At 33.9% G+C, this 19,568-nt stretch overlaps 1 protein-coding gene across 2 annotated transcripts in view; it reads right to left on the reverse strand.

Moving 5' to 3' along the window:
* Positions 1–18,165, reverse strand: part of LOC149805368 (unhealthy ribosome biogenesis protein 2 homolog) — a 153,359-nt gene extending 135,194 nt beyond the window's left edge. For both annotated transcript variants that reach the window (XM_089949746.1, XM_089949737.1), the window contains exons 1-5: positions 18,080–18,165; positions 7,478–7,628; positions 4,348–4,474; positions 2,896–3,033; positions 11–154 (exon numbers count right to left, since the gene is read on the reverse strand). In XM_089949746.1, the coding sequence (XP_089805872.1) occupies positions 11–154; positions 2,896–3,033; positions 4,348–4,474; positions 7,478–7,628; positions 18,080–18,104 (585 nt within the window). In that variant the 5' untranslated portion in view covers positions 18,105–18,165. The remainder of the gene's footprint in view (positions 1–10; positions 155–2,895; positions 3,034–4,347; positions 4,475–7,477; positions 7,629–18,079) is intronic.
* Positions 18,166–19,568: the final 1,403 nt, after the last annotated feature.

Here is a 19,568-nt window from a genome sequence, read left to right on the forward strand (position 1 = left end):
ATATAATTACCTGTTTCTGACTGAGGGCAAGTTTCTGCTGATGTGCAAACTTTTCCATTGTCAAGGAAAACAGGCTGATCAACTTTTCATCCAGTAACTCGCCTTGCTGAACTACCCTGGCAACCAGGTAAGTAACTGCTGACACAAGACCCATCTTTAAAAAACAAAGGTGAAGTGCATTATGAGAAAAATCTACTAAAAATTAAACATCATCACTCATTAAAATTTGATCAAGAAATACAGTGTATCACAGTTAACAATGGTGCAAAGAATCTTGAAGAAATTTTTGTTTTGATTTAATAAATGCAAACATCTGTCAAATAACTTATCTTTTTGCCTCATTTTACAATTATAGTAATGTGAATGAAAAATTATATGCCTACCCTGTGTTTAATATTCCTCTATGTAAACACCAGAAGAGTATGGCTGACTCGGGAATTACTGACCAATGAATCTCAATGACCTTAACCTTTTGATTAAGGTATGTGGTTTTGAACAGTAACTAAAAACATTATGTGCAGAAATCATTATTTTCTGATTAGAACTACCATGACAATGACCTAAAAAGAAAGATAATTGTGAAGAAAAATAACATTTTTCTTCTTCATTCATAGTGATCTTGACATTTGACCTTTAAACACATAATTAGTAGGTTTGTTTCCCTCCCAATGTGTAAGTCATCCACAAACTTTGATGAGGGTACAGAACTGAGAATTTTTTCATAAGTCATAGTGACATTGACATTTGACCAATATCAATAGGCTTCTTCCTTACCAAAAGTACAAGATATGCACAAAGTCTGGTCCATGTATGTGATATATAATTAATGCTGTTGTGTGGAAACAAAAACATTTCACCTTTCAATCAGAGTGACCTTGATCCCTGACCTTAAACTGATATTGTTTTTCCTTAATATCATAACCTTATGGCACACTTAGAAAAAACATTACAAGCATGTGCTTTACAACTGTAATTCATACAGCGCTAATTGCACAGACTATGTTGCCCCGCCCCCCCGAGGCCTGATATTTTCCAATGACAAGATGGCACAAACAAGTAAAAATGCACTACTTTACTTTGGTGCAGGATACGGTGGTCTTTATTCAAGGATTGGTCTCTTCTGTATGGGGCCTCTATCTCTGAACACCATTTTTAAGCCTAATCATCAAAAAGTGAGATCTATGCTTAGGCTTTCAAATGGTGTTCACATAAATAAAGCCTCTATAGTATTAATATTCGCTGTCATTCAAATGCAAATCACATCTTTAGTATGTGCACAAATGGGGGGAGGTGTTGAAACTAATTTTAATTATGTAATATTTAGTCAATCACATGCAAGATATCTTATTAACATGTCCAGATCTTGCTTATTATACAACCGATTTACAACGATGATTATACAAACTTAAGATGGAGCAAAATACAATTGGAATTTGGTATTTAAAGTGGCAACAAGCGTAGCCAATCAGTAAAAAGAACACCTCATTAAAATGCAAAAACCGTATTCATAATCAAACATCTTGAAAATATAAAATCGTTTAAAACGTTTGATCAAAATATATGAGAAACATAGTTCTGGACTATTAACAAGCTCAGATAATCAGGTGTAAGGTCACATTATTATTATGCATGAATTTCACTCAGCTAGTATCTTGAAGACAGTCCCATTTGTCAAATTTGATCACATTCATATCAAAGCTATAGTTTCTAAAGCTAAAAAAAAAACCCTTGATAATCAGATGCAAGATCACCTTGTGCATCCCTCTCATAATAAAAACCTTGCAACATATTGATGATGTTGGTCTATTCACCAAGCTTTATTCAAATTGTGTCAATAAATGCTGGCTCAAGTGGTAAGAAGTGCTAGATCACCTCATGTGTAAATCTTGCTCAAAATGAAGTATATTATGTAACCCAATGACATAACCCAAGTTTGACAGAAATATAATCAGAAAAAGTCATTAATGTACTGCTAAGCTCAATCAGAAAATAGTAATTAATATGCTGACAAGCTCAACCAATCAGATTCAAAATAACTTCATTAATATGGATGGATCTTGACATATTTAAGCCTATTTACCAAGTTTGATCACAACTGAATCAGCTATAGTTTCTAAAGTGGTAACTAGCTGAACCAATCATATGAAAGGTTATCTCATTAAAATGTATGGGTCATACCCATTACTGAACTCTTGATCATATAAGCCTGTTATCTGAAGCTTGAAAAAATCAGATTAAAAAATATTCTTTCAACAGTGGTAACAAGCTCACCCAACTAAATGGAAGATTAAATGTCATTGATATGTATGGATCTCACTTATTAATGAAACTGTCCATGAATCATATTTCAAGTTTGATCAAACTGGATCTGAAATATGGCATTCCAAGTGACAAGTTCAGCCAAACATAGTTCTGCCAATCAGATGCAAGAGGACCTCATCAGAATGGCTGGATATTGCTCATCAAAACTGTCCAAGATATTGATGATACAAAGATATATTACAAAATCAGATTATGAATTAGGAATGCAGAGTGATATCAAGGTTAGCCAATCATAACTATGTGTGGATCTCACTCATTATTGGACAAGCCCAAAATTTTTATGACATAAGCCCATATTCCAAGTCTGACAGAAATTAAGAAATGTGGATTCAAGGTTCTTACCAAGCAATTGCTGATTGACAGATGACGAACTTTGGGGGGACCCATATAGCAGAGTGGTCTTAAGGGTTTACTTTACTTTACAGCCAAGTGAGCTAAAACACTGGGACTATTTGCACAAACAAGTGGCAAACAAATAAGGATGGATGGACAGAAAGATGAATGGATGGACCTTGTCTCTATATAAAACATCCTTCACAATAATAATCCAATGCATCATATATCTCATCATACCATTGAGTCAATTTTCAAAGTAAAGATGTGAGAGAGGGCTGGAGAGGTGATGATGCTATAGCAACACCCAATCAAATCCTGAAGAATTGTAACCTTTGGGTAAGCATTTGCTGCGGCAAGTATGGATTCTACCAGTACCTGAAATTAAAAGTTAGGTTCCTTGACTAAGACCCAGATAAAGTCAACTATATCATCTAACCTTTTTTTCACAAGCAATCCACCCATGTGGGCATGATGTAGTTTGCCAAACAAATTTTTACTATCATTTACTATGTAACTAGTCATATCTTTTTTCTTAGCATAAATCATCTATAAAAACAATCTTCTTATCTTTCAAATTTGTTGATACTATCTGATCTTAACAAAAACTCCATTTAGGGATAAAAGGCATTGGCATGGTATTGAGCTAATAGCAGTCAATAAGTCAATGAATGACTCATTTACATGTATTTTCATAACATTTTACTAGCTTTCAAATTTATACAACACCATGTTTCCATAGTTCATTAGCCATTGTTCACAATATTCTTTACATACACTGACTTTGGACCAACAATTACAAAACTTTTCATGTGACAAGAAAATCTAATTTGCCTTTTGCTGGATGTTTCTATATGGAATTTCCGTCTTTACAGTTTGTTCTGTGTGAAAGCTTTGATTAATATACTTAAAGTCACTCATGATTTAGTACATCAGATATCTTATAAGCAAACAAACATATCTAAACTTGAACACAAATTCTGTCATTGCAACACTCATACCCCCTGCTAAAATATCAGTTTTTAAGCCCACATACAAAAACGAGTCTCTTGCAGTCATTCTGGGCAGGGACATTCACAGGGACTGAAATCAGCCTGAATTGTGTCTGGGTTTCTTTTAAGCATTTTCGATTCAAAATAATCATTAACTGTTGAAAGAAAAAGTTTCCCAAAGTCACAAAATCAAACCCTATAAAACCAGTAAGATATCAGGTTGTGAAAATCTGGACTTATAATTTGGACTCTGAAATGCAATGAAGTTAGGTTCTGATATTATTTTATCTCACACTGCTTTTTAGTGATATGAAAAGCAAGCCATATAAAATTAATTTTGTTTTCATATTTTAAAACTGAGGCAACTGCAAATTCTGCACCAGTGATGACAAATAATATTGTAATAATACAGAATATCAATATTTTCTTATTTATTACAACATTTTATAATTCTTTTGAAAGCTTTTATGTTAAAACTTTACAAATATATGGCCCCCATTTTAATTTTTGGGAAGAAGTGGTATCCAACAAGAGCTATCCGAACTTCTGGTTCTCTGATTCATATATATATATATATATATATATATATATATACACACACACACACTGAATTTAATGGACGGATCGATCAAAATCTTAATTACAAATAATCACATCTGCTTTTCATTTAAAAAGTGAATAAAAAATGGAGATGATTTACCTGTGCAAGAGAGGGTTTAATTTCAAGAGATGGGCCATACTTGTTTGATACGTGAGCTTTACTTGTTCCGAGCAATTTACGCAAACAACACCAAACCTGCTCTACATCTTCCTCTGTCAGCTGGTGTCTGGAAAAGTAGGAAATATCAGCTGAATGCAGAAAAGCCATTACATATACATCAAACAGACATTCCAATTAACCAAGAGTCCCTCAAAAGGACTGACACTCTTCTGGATCAAAAGAATTTCCAAGAATTCACAATAAGACTATTTCTCCTTTTTAACCAATGAGTGCTGAAACCACATGATATTTTACAACAATAACTTGATTTTCTAAGTAACCGCTGTGGCAGCCAAATTGGATGCAAGATCAGCACCATTTTTGTTCAGAAACATCATTATAAGTCTTTTGGTGAATCCCCATGTGAATATGACAATACGTTAAACAGATTCAGCAGTAACAGCATTTTCATGATGGTTGCCATAATGGATGTCAGATCAAACACTATTTTCATTTAGAACCAAGCAATCATCATAAGAAGCCACTGTGAAAACCCCAGAATCAATATAACCAGCCATCTAGGAGTATAAGTAATACGATTTTTAAAATTGTTAGGCACTATTTTAATTAGGAAGCAATGATATATTATAAGGAATACTCTGGTACATGTAGAAGTCCGTTGTTGATCTAATTTTCTGTTGAGAAGTAGCAGTAGCATTAATATTTATCAGATGACTGCCATTGTGGCCAAATAGGAAGTCTGACTGTCTGTCTTTTATTTAGGAGCAAATAAGCACCATAAAAATTCTGATGAAACCAAATGGTGATACAATTACTTGTTGGGAAGCAAAAATTACATGATTTTCAAGATAGCTGCAATATTAGATGTCATGCCAAAACTATTTTCAACTGGGATCAATTAGACATCATGAGAAGTCTTAGTTTAAAACCCTATGTCTAAATGACCATGCATTCAGGAGGAGTAGCCATAACTAGATTTTCATGTTGGCCATATTTTTGATATTCAAGCAGCAGTATTTTCATTTGGGACCAACTAGAGATCACAAAAAGTCTCTGTGTGTGACTTGGATTTTTAACATAGCTTTACCAATTATTTTATCATATCGCTACGATGTCTGCAATGTGGCAGTTTATAGTGATGTCTAGCACTGGGGCATCATGCTGCAGACATGTAAGCTGATATCCCACCCAGTCACATTATCCTGACACCAGCTGACCAGTTCTAACACTAACCTCTTAATGCTGAGCACCAAGCAAGGCAGCTGTTAGTACCATTTATGTAAGTCTTTGGTATGACTTGGCCGGAGGGCTCTAACCACTAGGCCACCTAGGTGTGACATGATACACAAGTGATGCAAATCAATATGACACACAATAAACATCCTATGATAAGATACACTGTTAACAGACATATAAATTAAATAGTCTTTCCACCATTTTAAGGTCTGTCAGATTTAAGTGGTGCCCATTTATGTCAGTGACAGATTGTATTTCCAGTATGCAGATTACAGACAGACATAGACATAGCTGCTATTTACATTAATGACAAAATAACAAAAAGTACTTTCATACCTGTTAGTGATCAGTGAGGTCATTTCATGCTGCATCATTTTATCCTATGCATGACACACCTTGGTCATCCACACCTTTTGTTTTTGTACTCTGAAGAAATGCTTTAAAAACATATTACCAATTTCATGCATCACTTGCATTTAGAAGAAATTATCTTGAAAACAGAAGAAAAAGTTTCATTTTCTTGTGGAAGGAAAATCTCATCAAGAACAAGTCTGGGTAAGGGAGTGGGATGAATACCAAAAAAATCTATCACACTGTACTTCAAATTAATGCAAACCAACTAACACGGCCATGGATACTTGTTTTTGTTAGTGAAAAAGGAAACTATTGACAACACCCCCTCTCCTACTATTAAAGAAAATACAAAATTTACTGAAATTTGCACTCTCACTGATTAAGTGCTTATTATTTATTAATTTGGAATGTCTCCTTTATGCTGAACATGCAGTAAGGATAAGATAATTAGCATGAAATATACCATGTGGGTGGGTGACATTACAAACCATGTCACCTTGTGAGAGTGGGTGCTGTCATTAAGTTTTTCTTTTTAAATGACAAAAATGAGTGCCTGTGAGTATGATATCTTACTCAGATGAATTCTGAATTTAAAGAATAAAAAGGTAACCAAGTAATAATTATTCATGACTGCTCAATATTAAACTAACTTGTAGTAGGGTATGTATCGATTCACTACCTCTTATATTGATATATGTATTGGCAAAGTATTGATGCATCAATAACTCGATGAATCATTGCATCCCTATGTTTTAGTGACAATCCAATCTGACTTTCCATTCAGAAAGAGTAATGATTAGATTTTCAATATTGCTGCCAAATGGGCCATACCGAATGTCAGAATAACACCATTTTCTTTTTGGACCAACTAGACATTATAAGAAGTCTTCTGGTGGAAACACCATGTTGAAATGACTTTCTACTAGATATAAATAATGTCCTGGAAATCAAGATACAGACATTTCTTCTTTTCAAATGATGAGTACTGAAGCAAGGTCTGATATATTAAAGCAATCACAAGATTTGCAAATCAACTGCTGTGGCAGCCCTATTCAATGCTAAATCAGCACCATTTTCATTAAGAACCAGCTAATACCATTGTCGGCCTTTTGGTGAAACCCCATGTGAATATGACAATCCATTCTGGAGGAGTAGTGAAAACAGATTTCCAAGAAGGCCACTGTGCTGACTCTAGTGGCTGTCTCACCATTTTCATTTCTGACCGAACAGACCATGAGATGAATCTGTGCATAATGTTTCATGGCAATCCTCAAGTAGGTTTGGAGCAGTAATAACAGACCTGTGCTAACAGACAAATGGATGCCAGACAACAAACCATCCCATAAACTCCTCTGGCCTAAACACAAAACAAAACTACAAACGAATGAAGCAAAAACAAATAAATTAATTAACTGAGAAAAGCACTGTGTAGTCAAGTGCAGATCTCTCAACAAATTAGTATAATAAAGTAGAACAAATATGAAAGGAAATTTTGAAACTAAAGTGGAGAGAAACTTACTTTTTCTTGTTGATGAGATAACCACACAGAAGATCTATCACAAACTGCTCTTTGTTTGGTATATACACCTGATCTGACTTCCATGCAAAGGTCACCAGCTTAAGTTTGTCTACAAGTGACGTTGACCTGTTCCTGACGTGTTGATACAATCCTGCAAGAGTATCGGTATGGTTAGCAAACTATTCAAAAACAGGGTCAAGCATGACAAAGAATAAGAACATCCATTGTCCTATAATAATAAATAACACTGCTCTGCAAATAAATACCAATTAGAAGTATCTCATATTTGCCTTGTGAGGTCACAATTTTCCTAAACAAGTATTCATCTGTTTCTAATGATTGGTTCATGCCATTTTATTTATGGACGGACAGTAAAATCTTGCATTGCTCTGTTTTCTTTGCAAAAAAGACACTTTTAATGGCAGCAGTTTATTTGCATGCATGATGAAAGTTCTGTGTATTGTACCTCAGCATCCTTTGCATGTTAGTGGATGCTGAAATCAGTTAAAGGAATGATAAACATCTCAAATGAAATGAAGCTATCTAACTGCTTTCATCAATACTAATATATATTTTATTCATTTTGTCAAAGAAATATAATTCAACTTAAACCAACATCATCATTCCTCAACTTCCATCACATTTCAACCAACTGAAATGTATGTCCATGGGGGGCCCAGAGTGGCCTAAAGCACTCTCCGTTATGGATCACTGCCATCTCACCTCAATCTGCGTGGGTTCGAGTCTAGGATTCAGCCAATGTGGGTATGTGAGAAAGCATGCCAGTAGCTTCTCGTGGGTCAGTGGTTCTTCCCGGGTTCTTCCTCTACCATTTATAATGGCTGCCAAGCATAGCCTATCATGTGCTGAAAGGTGGTGTTGAACTCCACAACAACAATGTCCATGGAACATGAAAATGCATCCATTTGCTTGTATCAGAATTTTAATCCATTAGGAAAAAGACACCAGAGTAAGTACAGCTCGACTAAAACAACTGGACTTTAATTTGTGAGAAGTGTCAATATGAGCTGAAAAATATGTGAGATATTCCTGAAAATTTGGCCTGTCAGTCAAATGGGGAATATGTTATACAATGCTGTTTATCTAAGCAAAACAAACTCTGATTTAAGCAATTTTGATATGATTTAGATTTAACCAATTTCTGTCACAATTTTTGTAATGACATCCATTGGTAAAACTTGATTTTACTCTACTGGACAATTATGATAAATGGCGAATTGGTCAGAACATAAAATATAAGCGTGAGATTATGACAGTGAGATGCAAGAATGTGTATCTGCATTTTTTGTTGTATATATCATATACTTATGTTTTAAAATAAATGAACATGAAAATGCCAAACAAAATTAGGAAAAAGACAGAAATTCCAAGTACAAACATCCAGTGAAGGCAAATTAGATCAGGGTAGTTTTCTTGACACTGGAAAAGTTTTGAAATTGCTGTTAAATCATAGTCCAGCAGTAAATGAATTCTAGTTTCTGTTGAACAATGGGGATCTTAGCATTATTTATATAAAATAATGGGAGGTTGTCCTGATCCATATGTACACTCAGTTGAAAAAGGACCACATGTATAAGAACGTAACAGGCAGAGGGTCTGCTAAAAATCATTTTTTTAAAATCATTTGTCAAGCTCTAAATTCAAAAATGTATTATATGTATATGTTCTGATATCGCTATTATATTAAATGTCCAATCAAGTACAATGGAATGACTTTAGTATATTAGCTACATGCATCTGACGTTTTATCCATAAAGTATAATTAAATGTATGACAACACGAAATCACTCTCTCACTCTCTCTCTCTCTATATATATATATACCTCTCCCTTGATAATGTGCACACAACGGGGTCCACAAACATAGACCGCACTATAAGTGAGGCGCAAGTTACCGAGGGACCTCCAAAAATTGGGGAAAAATCGCTTTGACATCGAGAAAACCGGGGAGGGGGGAAAGCTGCATTTGGGAACTGGGGTGTTTATTGACTGAATCCTCATTTTACAATCACGTCGATAACAATTTTTAATAACGCTCTTTTTCTAATGAAGTTGTTCGTTATTCTGTTTAAATAAGTTATTTTCAAAATGTCCAACATATGAAAGATGGTTCCAACTGGTTTCAACAACCATCAAGTGTATTCATGCATTTTGTTTTCTTGATGAGTCTGGTTCCCGTAGTGGTATTTAATATTACCCTCCTAAATTGGGATTCCACAGAGCAGGGAACCAGACTAACTGTTGATACACCCCCAAACAAGATTCTTTTTTTCTAAAACATGAGAGCTATATTTCGTGAGACAATCTTTTACCTGAGGTCTCAGAAATGCTTAATTATGTGTATTTGGATGCCAATTTTTTTATATGGGGGATGCAGAAAATCACTGAGGCAGGAGTCTTCTGTATGCATATAATAGGTGAGCAGCAAAATTCAAAGACTTGCCAGTCCTGCTTCAGCCACCTGCTTTGTGGGAAAATCTGTTGATCAACTAGCTGTGCTGATATTTACAATGACAGAATTCAGTGACTGAAAGACCACTTGATGTACATGTTGCCATTATAAGAGTACATCAAAAGAACATGATGCAATAGCTGGGTAGCAAGTTCAAAGGCTCTGACTGGCAGCCGGGTGGGGAAATTTACTGATACTTACAGGATTGAATTCAGTGGCAGAAAGACCCAGATATGTACATGTGGTTATTTATAAGAGTACATAAAGTGAACAACTTTAGCTTTCGTTATTGTGTTCATTTCCAAATGTAGCTGAATGAGCAGTGCACGTGGCCTCAGAATCAAAAGACTCAGACAAAATGCCATTTGTAAACTTGGATAAGTATTTGGGGTTAAACGGCAAACTTACAAAGATTGTAACGAGATTCAGAAGAGTGCTAAACCTGCTAGAATTGATAGTTCAGATGGGACAGTAGCTGAGCGTAAGAAAGTGTGTGATGCCTAGCTTAGTGTTTGGAATAAGTCCTTACTTGGATTGACAAAATTCAGTCTCACTCAGATGGATGAGCAATAGCTATGTCTGTGTTATAAAGAATGTAGAAATTCAACTCAATGGCAACCAATAGTTCTTCTAATTTTCATATTTTTTTGGGAGGGCCAGGGATCACGCTACTAGGCATGGCGACTAAGTCGCCTAAAAAATGTAAACTTCGCCTTCTTCTGTTAGGAAAGCGAAAACTACTTCGCCCAGTGATTCTTTAAGAGGTACATTGACTTACCATACTTTCTGAGATGCCCCCTCACCTTAGCCCCTGGTTAGTTCTTGTGTTGTAGTGAAATGTATTCATCAAGACATCAGTTGCTAGGCCTAGTTTTGATATCAATTATGTTGACAAACAAACTCTTACCCATTCAAAAGCATGTATTCTGATAGCTGATAGACCATTAACCCCTTTCCCTGAGTAAGGTAGCAACTATCAATTTCTGTATGCTATCCTTTGATGATAAAAACATACAAACTTGTTTTTTTCTTCGAAACTTTAACAACAGTATGTATATAATAATTTGTGTTTTAAGATCAGAATCAGTGATCTGGATATATATTAACTGCCTCTTGTACACTATTTTGTCATAAAATTAGTTTGAAACTATAAGTGAACCAGTAGGCCTAACGGGAAATAATGGCGGACATCTCTAAGTCTGGGATGTACCAGTTTATTTGATTGTCTGTTTTCGTAAATCATTGGGCAAATATATTCAGAAAAATATACAATTCATTGAAAGCAAAGCCTAGGTATTATTTTATTAAAGATTTATGTATGAATAGTTACAGTAATGTTTTATCTGCAACGAAGAAATGAGGACGAACAATGATCTGAAGACGTGTGCATTTGCCCTCATGTACATGGTACAGAGATTGTTTCAAACACATTTAAAAATTCTTGAAAGTGCCATTTTTGTGAACTTTTAGAAAGTATTAATAAATAAAAGAATTTTAAAAAATTGATTAAGGGTAGCTGATTAAGCATTTTTACTAACTTGAAATCACAGTAATATAATCTGGTTACTCTTAAAATTTGTTACAATGTAGTTTGTTATTCTCTTTTAGAGTCATATGGCCAAAATAACTCAGAAAATTGTCTACTTGAAAATAAAGTATTTGCTTTAATCCAAAGTTAAATGCAAATATGAATACTGGGAAATAGAGGGCTTAATTTAAATAACACACACACATATATATATATCTTGCATTTCTTGCTTCGCGTCCACGTCTCCCTGTTGAGCTCTTACTTCTCCCTGTTCTGTCCAAAAGGAGAAGTCACTTCTCCCTAAAATTCAAGTCTAGCTTGACCCCTGGAGGAGGAATGCAACTTTTACTGGTGGGAATCCAATTTTTACCAAAACTGGAGTCCTGGACTCCTAGTTTTAAAACCCTAGCGAGACCTCTGTCTACAATGAAACTCAATTTTTGTATTGCTTAATTAGTACAATACTGATGTGATTTCATTGGAATTAATAATGAAACTTCTTACCATCCTTGAGGATATCTCAAAGTGCCAGTTCAAGAATTCTTTGAAACTCGCTTGCCCACAATGGTCCCTATCTGTGAAATCAAGCTCTTTATATTATGAAGTATTCGTTTCACTTGGCTGCCTTGTTATCTTTGATCACAGTTATATATATATATATATACATATATATATATATATATATATATATATATATATATATATATATATATATATATATATATATATATATATATATATACACATACACACATATACAATGCTGTCAGGCATATCTGCGCGCACATAAGGGTTCCGTCTCCAATACTGAAGCAAAACACATATCGAATGTGACCGATTGATGAAAATAAAATACTGCAATGCTCACCATTTGAAAAGAGGCAACTGTCACCAAAATATTCTGTTCAAAATAACATCAATTCTGGACACATGGGATACCAGCCACGTGTTTTCATGACTCATGATAGTCAGCCTATTCTGCACACAGCTTTGAAAATATATTTATCCATCAGGCTATAAAAATGAAATACATTACTTTGGACTGTTTCTATCAGCAGTTCAGTCAAGTAATTAGATCAGGTTTATAGCTAGTTTTACAAAATTTAACGTAACAATGCCAATAAATGGCATGAGATATTAAGCAAACTAAATCGATTTTGTAAAAAAATGAGTAAAGTTCAATATTTTATAATAAATAATCTATTATGTGGAAGATAAACAACAATGAATAGGATGTAATGTGTTCACGTCTTGTTTATGGGGAAAAAATCACTAAAGAATTTATAAATAGACTATACACCGGTGAACTTCTTGTGAATCTCGTTCTAACGGCATGCTGGCACTTTGGGTAGCAGATGATTCTGTACATGTGGGATAACTTCTTGCAAAATTGGAAACTTGGATTAAGATGCAGATTTTTTTTTAAGGTATACAGTTCTGTCTTTTAAATAATATATTCATTTGTATGATTCTAAAATATACATAGTAAATTGGATTTTCTGGGTTACAGATTCAAGAAGGAAATGGAGTGGGTCTTCATGCTGACATTTAGAAATCATATTTTCATGTGCATTTCGAGTCAAAATGTGGGATATTTTTATACACTCTATAAATATCACTTTTCTGAATTAACGATCATTCTTTCTTGATACAGAAATGACGTATCGTTGCACAGAATTACCCCACATGCAGATCTGGCCGACAAACAATGCTGTCTGGCATTTCTGCGCACCTAAGTTTTCTGTCTCCAATATTGAAGCCAAACTCTTACCGAATTCATCCAATTGATGAAAATAAAAACCGCTGTGCTTACCATTTGAAAAGAAGCAATTGTCACCAGAATATTCCGCCATGTCAGCCTATTCTGCGCAACGATACGTCATTTCTGTAAACATTTGATCACTTGCTATTTTGGGTCAAAAATCCATTTTGTATCCAGAAAGAAGAATCGTACATTAAGAAAAGTGATACTCATAAAGTGTACAAAAATATCCCACATTTAGACTCGAAATGCACAAAAAATGTGATTTCTAAATGACAACGTGAAGACCCACTCCATGACCTTCTTGAACCTGTAACTCAGAAAATTTACTATGCATCTTTTAGAATCATACAAATAAATACATTATATAAAAGATGGAAATGCGTACCTTAAAACTGTATTTTAATCCAAGTTTCCAATTTTGAAAGAAGCTGCCCCACATGTACAAAATCGTCTGCTACCCAATGTGTCTACTTGCCGCTAGAACATAAATTCTCAACAAATTCCACAGCATATAGTATGTTTCTAAATTAATAGTAATTTTTCCCCATCAACAAGACGCTGTAAATACATTACATCCTATTCATTGTTGTTTCTCTTCCACGTAATAGATTATTTTTCATAAAATGTTGAACTTGACTAACTTTTTTACAAGATCGGTTTAGTTTGCTTAATACATGTGTCTCTTGCCATTTATTGGCAATTTTATGTTGAATTTTGTAAAACTAGCTTTAAACCTGACCTAATTACGTGACTGAACTGCTGACTGAAACAGTCCAAAGTAATATATTTCATTTCTATAGCAAGATGGATAAACATTACATCTTTTCAAAGCTATACACAGAACAGGCCGGCATATCGCAAGTCAGGAAAACATGGGGGTCTCACTAAACACCCCAATAATCTCAAAGAACACATCAAGACTCAATAAATTACCTACTTTAAATTTCAACAACAACACAAACAAACAGAAACAAAAAGTGTGAATATATAACGATTGTTTATTTAACGGAAAAGTAGCGAAGTCAAAGAGTTGCCAAGGGAAATAACTCCCATTTCGACGAAGAGTGTTCGGGTGCAGTAACGTGAATATTTATCAACAATTATAAATAAGTGGCAATGCCACATGGAAGCAAGACATTTCGACACCAAGAAAATTCCCAAGACACTTCAACTCCAGTCATGGGACAATTGGCCCCCAATTCATGCATATTTAAAATAATAATTAGCACTAATACTAATTTCCACTAATCACACCATTATTCAGTGACGTCTGCAATTATAGTAGATACCAATACATCTCTAAGTCACTGAAAAAAATGTCAACAGTTAATTATAATCAAAGTCACGTTTATTAAGTTAATGAATGCACGCTAATCTGAATGAAAAGAAATCACATTTACTGCACACTAGAAATTTGCATAAAATAATCAGATTTTATATTAGAAACAATAATTAACACACTGCTAATGATCATTCCCACTAATCACACAGTTATTCTTTGATGTCTGCAATTTAAAAAAAAAGATGTAAACAGTCAATTATAACTAAAGTCACTTTTAATAAGTTAATCAATGCATGCTAATTTGAATGAAAAGAAAAAGGTTTGAAAATTAAATGCACCTCATGCTTTAAATTTGTACAAAAGAGCCAAACATTTGCATTACATGCTAGTTTTTATCCTAAGCTTTAATAAAGGTGTTTGGCATACTTGTGTGAAAATTGTGCATTAATTTATAGTAATTACAGTTTATATTGTGACATTTCGATCGGATATATTGTGGTACAATATGAACTAAATTGTGTTAATTGTGACAATGACATTTTATCCTTGTATATAATATCATAAGCATGTCAGGCCTCACCAGCTTGCTTTGTCTTGTAACAGATGTGGGAAATGATAGTATCGCATTTGCGATACAGGATCATGTAATGATTCGTTATTCTTTTTTATTCTGTCAGTCTTCCTCTCTTAAATATTTATAGCAATTTATCTATTTATTTCTGAATTGAACATACCAAGTAGCATAGATGATGCTTGTATATTCATATGTTTTAGATATAATAGTATATATATATAATTATTTTTTTCCTTCAAGCTTACCAACTTCATACAGTTATAGAATTTCTTTATTTTTAGAACATAATGTAAATAATTAAATATTGAATCAACTAACGATTAGCAAAAACATCTTACTAATTTCAATATTTCAGGCTGACTCCAGCACTGTTTGCAGTAATTGCAAAGTATTAAATGTTCGACTTCAAATACCAATATATCATGTTCTGTAGTTTTAATTGTATTTTATTTCTAAATTAACATGTACTGAGCATGAAATTAGTAGCGAAATCTTCTATACAATAAATCAATACGATTACAGATATATGTAAATTCTTAATAATATTTAGCTTTCCAAAACACAATATATATTTTATAATTAGTAGTACATAATAATAATAGCTTTATTAATTACGGTGTTTTTCCATTTTGTGATTTCATGTACTTTGATCGCACCTACAGACGCTGTCATGTATGTGTCAAATGTGTTCTTTTTTCATTAACTGATAATTCCTGCTGTCGTAAAGAGCACTTCTATCATCTATGAAATGGAGCTGTGTCACGCTGAAAAGTTTATGTATTAGATCTTGCGCGTGTTGTGGTTTCCAGTCAACGGAAAGTTGTAGAATGTTATTGATGGACTCTGCATTGTCATTAGTCAAATTCACGCGTTCAGCATTTTTGCAGCTATCTTTATGAAAAAATATTTATGTAGTCTTGGTTTCAAGTTATTTATAAAGTATGGTGCAAATATTGGATGCTATTCATTGATGACTGTTTCCAGAAGTTCCGATTGACTTTCAAAATCTATTGTAGTATTTGTGTCTGTGATGACACTGGTATCAAATATTTGGGTCATTATTATATCACGTTCACCCTTTTCCACCCATATTTTATTTTGAAGGAAGTGCCTGACATTATCCTTCAGATGTTTCGTGCACAGACAGCATGCAGCCGAGGGGAATACAGGCTCTATTGGCTTGGTTATACTCTTCTCATCATCACTTCCACATTCCATCATTTCAGGCACTCTTACTTCCACGGACTCAACACCTCTATCTAGCTCTGTAGCAATATGTTCCAGAAAGCTCTTGAAAGTTCTGTAAGAGGCGTATGTGTACAGAAGAACAGGATCAATACATATCACATGTTCGTTTGTACTGTTTCCGTCAACTCTTTGATACGTTATACTATCGTTTTACTCATCAATAACTCTTTATGCAGTTTGTTTTATAAATATAATGCGAAAAAAGCACGATTTGCTAGAGAACTCAATAATCAATAAATATGCATTGCTGTTTGATAGTGTTGATAATGGCCTGATTTACTAAAAGTTAATTTGTTATTTTCTTTATGGAAACATTGTAAAGTTAGTTTGGTAAAAATAAATGTGAATGCGATAGCTCATATCTTTTTTCTTCTGATTTCAGCTAGAAACTTGCTATATTAAATAAATTTAAAACAACGAAAATCTACCTTTTATACTCTATTACTATGCTTGCAAAAACATTAATAACTTCTAAAACAAACCAGTTATGTGTGTTTCAACATTTTTCTTCTTTTAATCAGTCCATAATTTGGGTAATATTATTGGCATGTCCTCTCGATTCGCTATTGAGACAGAGTAATTCATAAAGAGAATTAAACGACTTGGTGGTTTGCGAGTTATTGTTGATAATTAATTGTCAATATGAATGTGCCAATCATTAAATGGCCTGTATAATCAGACAGCTTTGATAAATTACATCTGATATTTCAAGCATGACATTGATGTAAAATCGAAAGGAATTACAGAGCAACTTTCCTTCACGGCTACTTAAAATCAAGAGAAATCACTCGTGTGGAGCTTGTAACACTCTTTGGTCATGTATTTTGAACGTCTCTGTCAAAAATGTTGATACACAATTTAAAATGAAAATTTGTATATAAACAGTTCATAACAAAATAAATGAGAGAAGTATGGTGCATAGCCATTAAATAAGGAAATTGTTTAATAATATTATAAAATTAAAGATATTTGATGCATAAGAGTTAGTTTCCGTTGGTTATTGGAAATAGGGACATCGACCAATACTATTCATCACTGATGGAAACAATGTATGTGTGTTTGCTTTTTATCTCTTCTTAGTACGTTTTTGCGAGCTTTGGTGCCAATATATGTAATACTGGGGTGTTCTTGGAGAGTCTTGGAGTGTCCTAGGGTGTCTTGGGGTGTTTAGAGAGACCGGGAAAACATGGGGTTGGTATCCCCCGTGTCCAAAATTAATATTATTTTTAACAGAATATTCTGGTGACAGTTGCATCTTTTCAAATGGTAAGCATTGCTGTATTTTATTTTTGTCAATCGCTCGAATTCGGTATGCGTTTTGCTTCAATATTGGAAACGAAAACCTTATAGGTGCGCAGAAATGGCCGACAGTAGTATAAGGTGATTTCGTGTTGTCACTTTTATCGTGATAAAACGTCAAACTCCTGTGCATGAACTAGATACAAATAAAAAAATTAAATAATTCCTACAAAAGAAATTTCACTTAATTTTATTTTGCTTTTTAATCATTACTGAAACATATTAAAATCATTATACATTCGTCTTCATGAGTATACTGTAACGGTAAAAATATGAGTATTCCAGTGTTTCTGGTAACCCGGTTATCTTGAACTGTACTGGTCTGTTTCCAAAAATTAGCTGCAGAAAATTCCTTACATCGAAAATGTATATACTAACACTTTACAATCATATTGCAAACAGACCTAGACCTCACAGTACATTAAAATACACACCTCGATAACTTGAATTATGTGCCATGCTGCCTACTCGGTTGAAATCTTGTACAGTGACCTCCCCTTAGGGTCCTACTAAATAGTGCTAAGCCTGACAAAGTCTGAAATTGCACCAAGTAACCTAATATCGTTCGTCATAACGGTATATATACACTTCCTTTGGGACCTATCTAAAGTGTTTATATAATCAATGATATAAAGTTGCAATTTCCGCTCGACACATTGAGGTAAATGTTTTGGTTACGGGACACACGTATGTAATGTTGATGTTGTTGTATCTTAAACCTATTACAACACAAGTCATGTAGGCATTCAACACCGACTATTTCATTAATGAATGTCATTTTTTAAGAATTTGATTCTACATAAATTTAAATGACAAGTATTCACTTCATTTGGATTCGTATATATCCACATTCCTTTGGATGGTCATTATTTAGACGCCCCGAGAGGTGCATGCGGCAAAACCAATGTTAAAGTAAGTAGACATTTTGAATGTAGCACGCTATGATGTCACAATGAAAGTTACGCATATTGATAAATAAATTCGTACTACCCTCGATTGTGACGATTCCACTGGACGCGTTCTTAATTTGACCCAAATTTAGTATATGGCCACCATTGTAATAATCCAATGCTGTATATAAGTTGAGTCTGGAAGTTTCTTGATGACAGTTATGGTGCAGATCATTCAATAATCAGGACTGAATAGACTTTGTTTACGGAAAATTATTGTTAAACTTTAAAAGGACAATTTGTATTTAATATAAAATGAGTAAATGCGCATACATAACCCATGTGACTTGTACTATATACGGTTCTAAAAATCGATTATTATTAATTCTCTCTCTCTCTCCTGCTGACCATCGTATCAACATAAGGGCGAAAATCATGAAAAGACGAGAATAGAGGAGTTTCGCTTGTGTAATACAAGTGTCTGTGAACCTATGAAGGATGATAGTAAATGTTAAGTCAAACCGACCAAAGTAAGAGAGAGAGAGAGAGAGAATTTTATGGTCGGTAGTAATGCTAATTAAAGCAGAATAATGACTTAGATCAACTTTAAATATATTAAAATATTTTAATTACCTATTGTTGGCTCGTCATTTTGCTTAGATTCTATTCCACGCTAATTTCCATGCGCCTATACGTCAGTACATCGATGAGCGTTCAGTATTCAAGAATCTATGTGTTTGTAGTGCTCTTCTTTCTTCATTAAAACCATCTTTCATATATCAATCATAGTTGTGAATTATATTGATTTAATCAACGTGAAGAAAAAAAAAGAAACTAAAAAATGTAAACAATCAACTTATCAGTATGCAAAGGTGATTGTGAATAGGTACAAAAGGACATTACATTTTGCGACGGACACACTCGGCAAGGGATGTGAGTTCATTGATTTGGTCATTACACTGTTGCCCGTAGTCACTCTAAACTCTATTCAAAAGGCAAATATGTGTATTTGTATGTGATATAAATAAAATAT

The sequence above is a fragment of the Sinohyriopsis cumingii genome, chromosome 2, assembly GCF_028554795.1.
Source record: "Sinohyriopsis cumingii isolate HCF-2022 chromosome 2, ASM2855479v2, whole genome shotgun sequence".
Classification (NCBI taxonomy): domain Eukaryota; kingdom Metazoa; phylum Mollusca; class Bivalvia; order Unionida; family Unionidae; genus Sinohyriopsis; species Sinohyriopsis cumingii.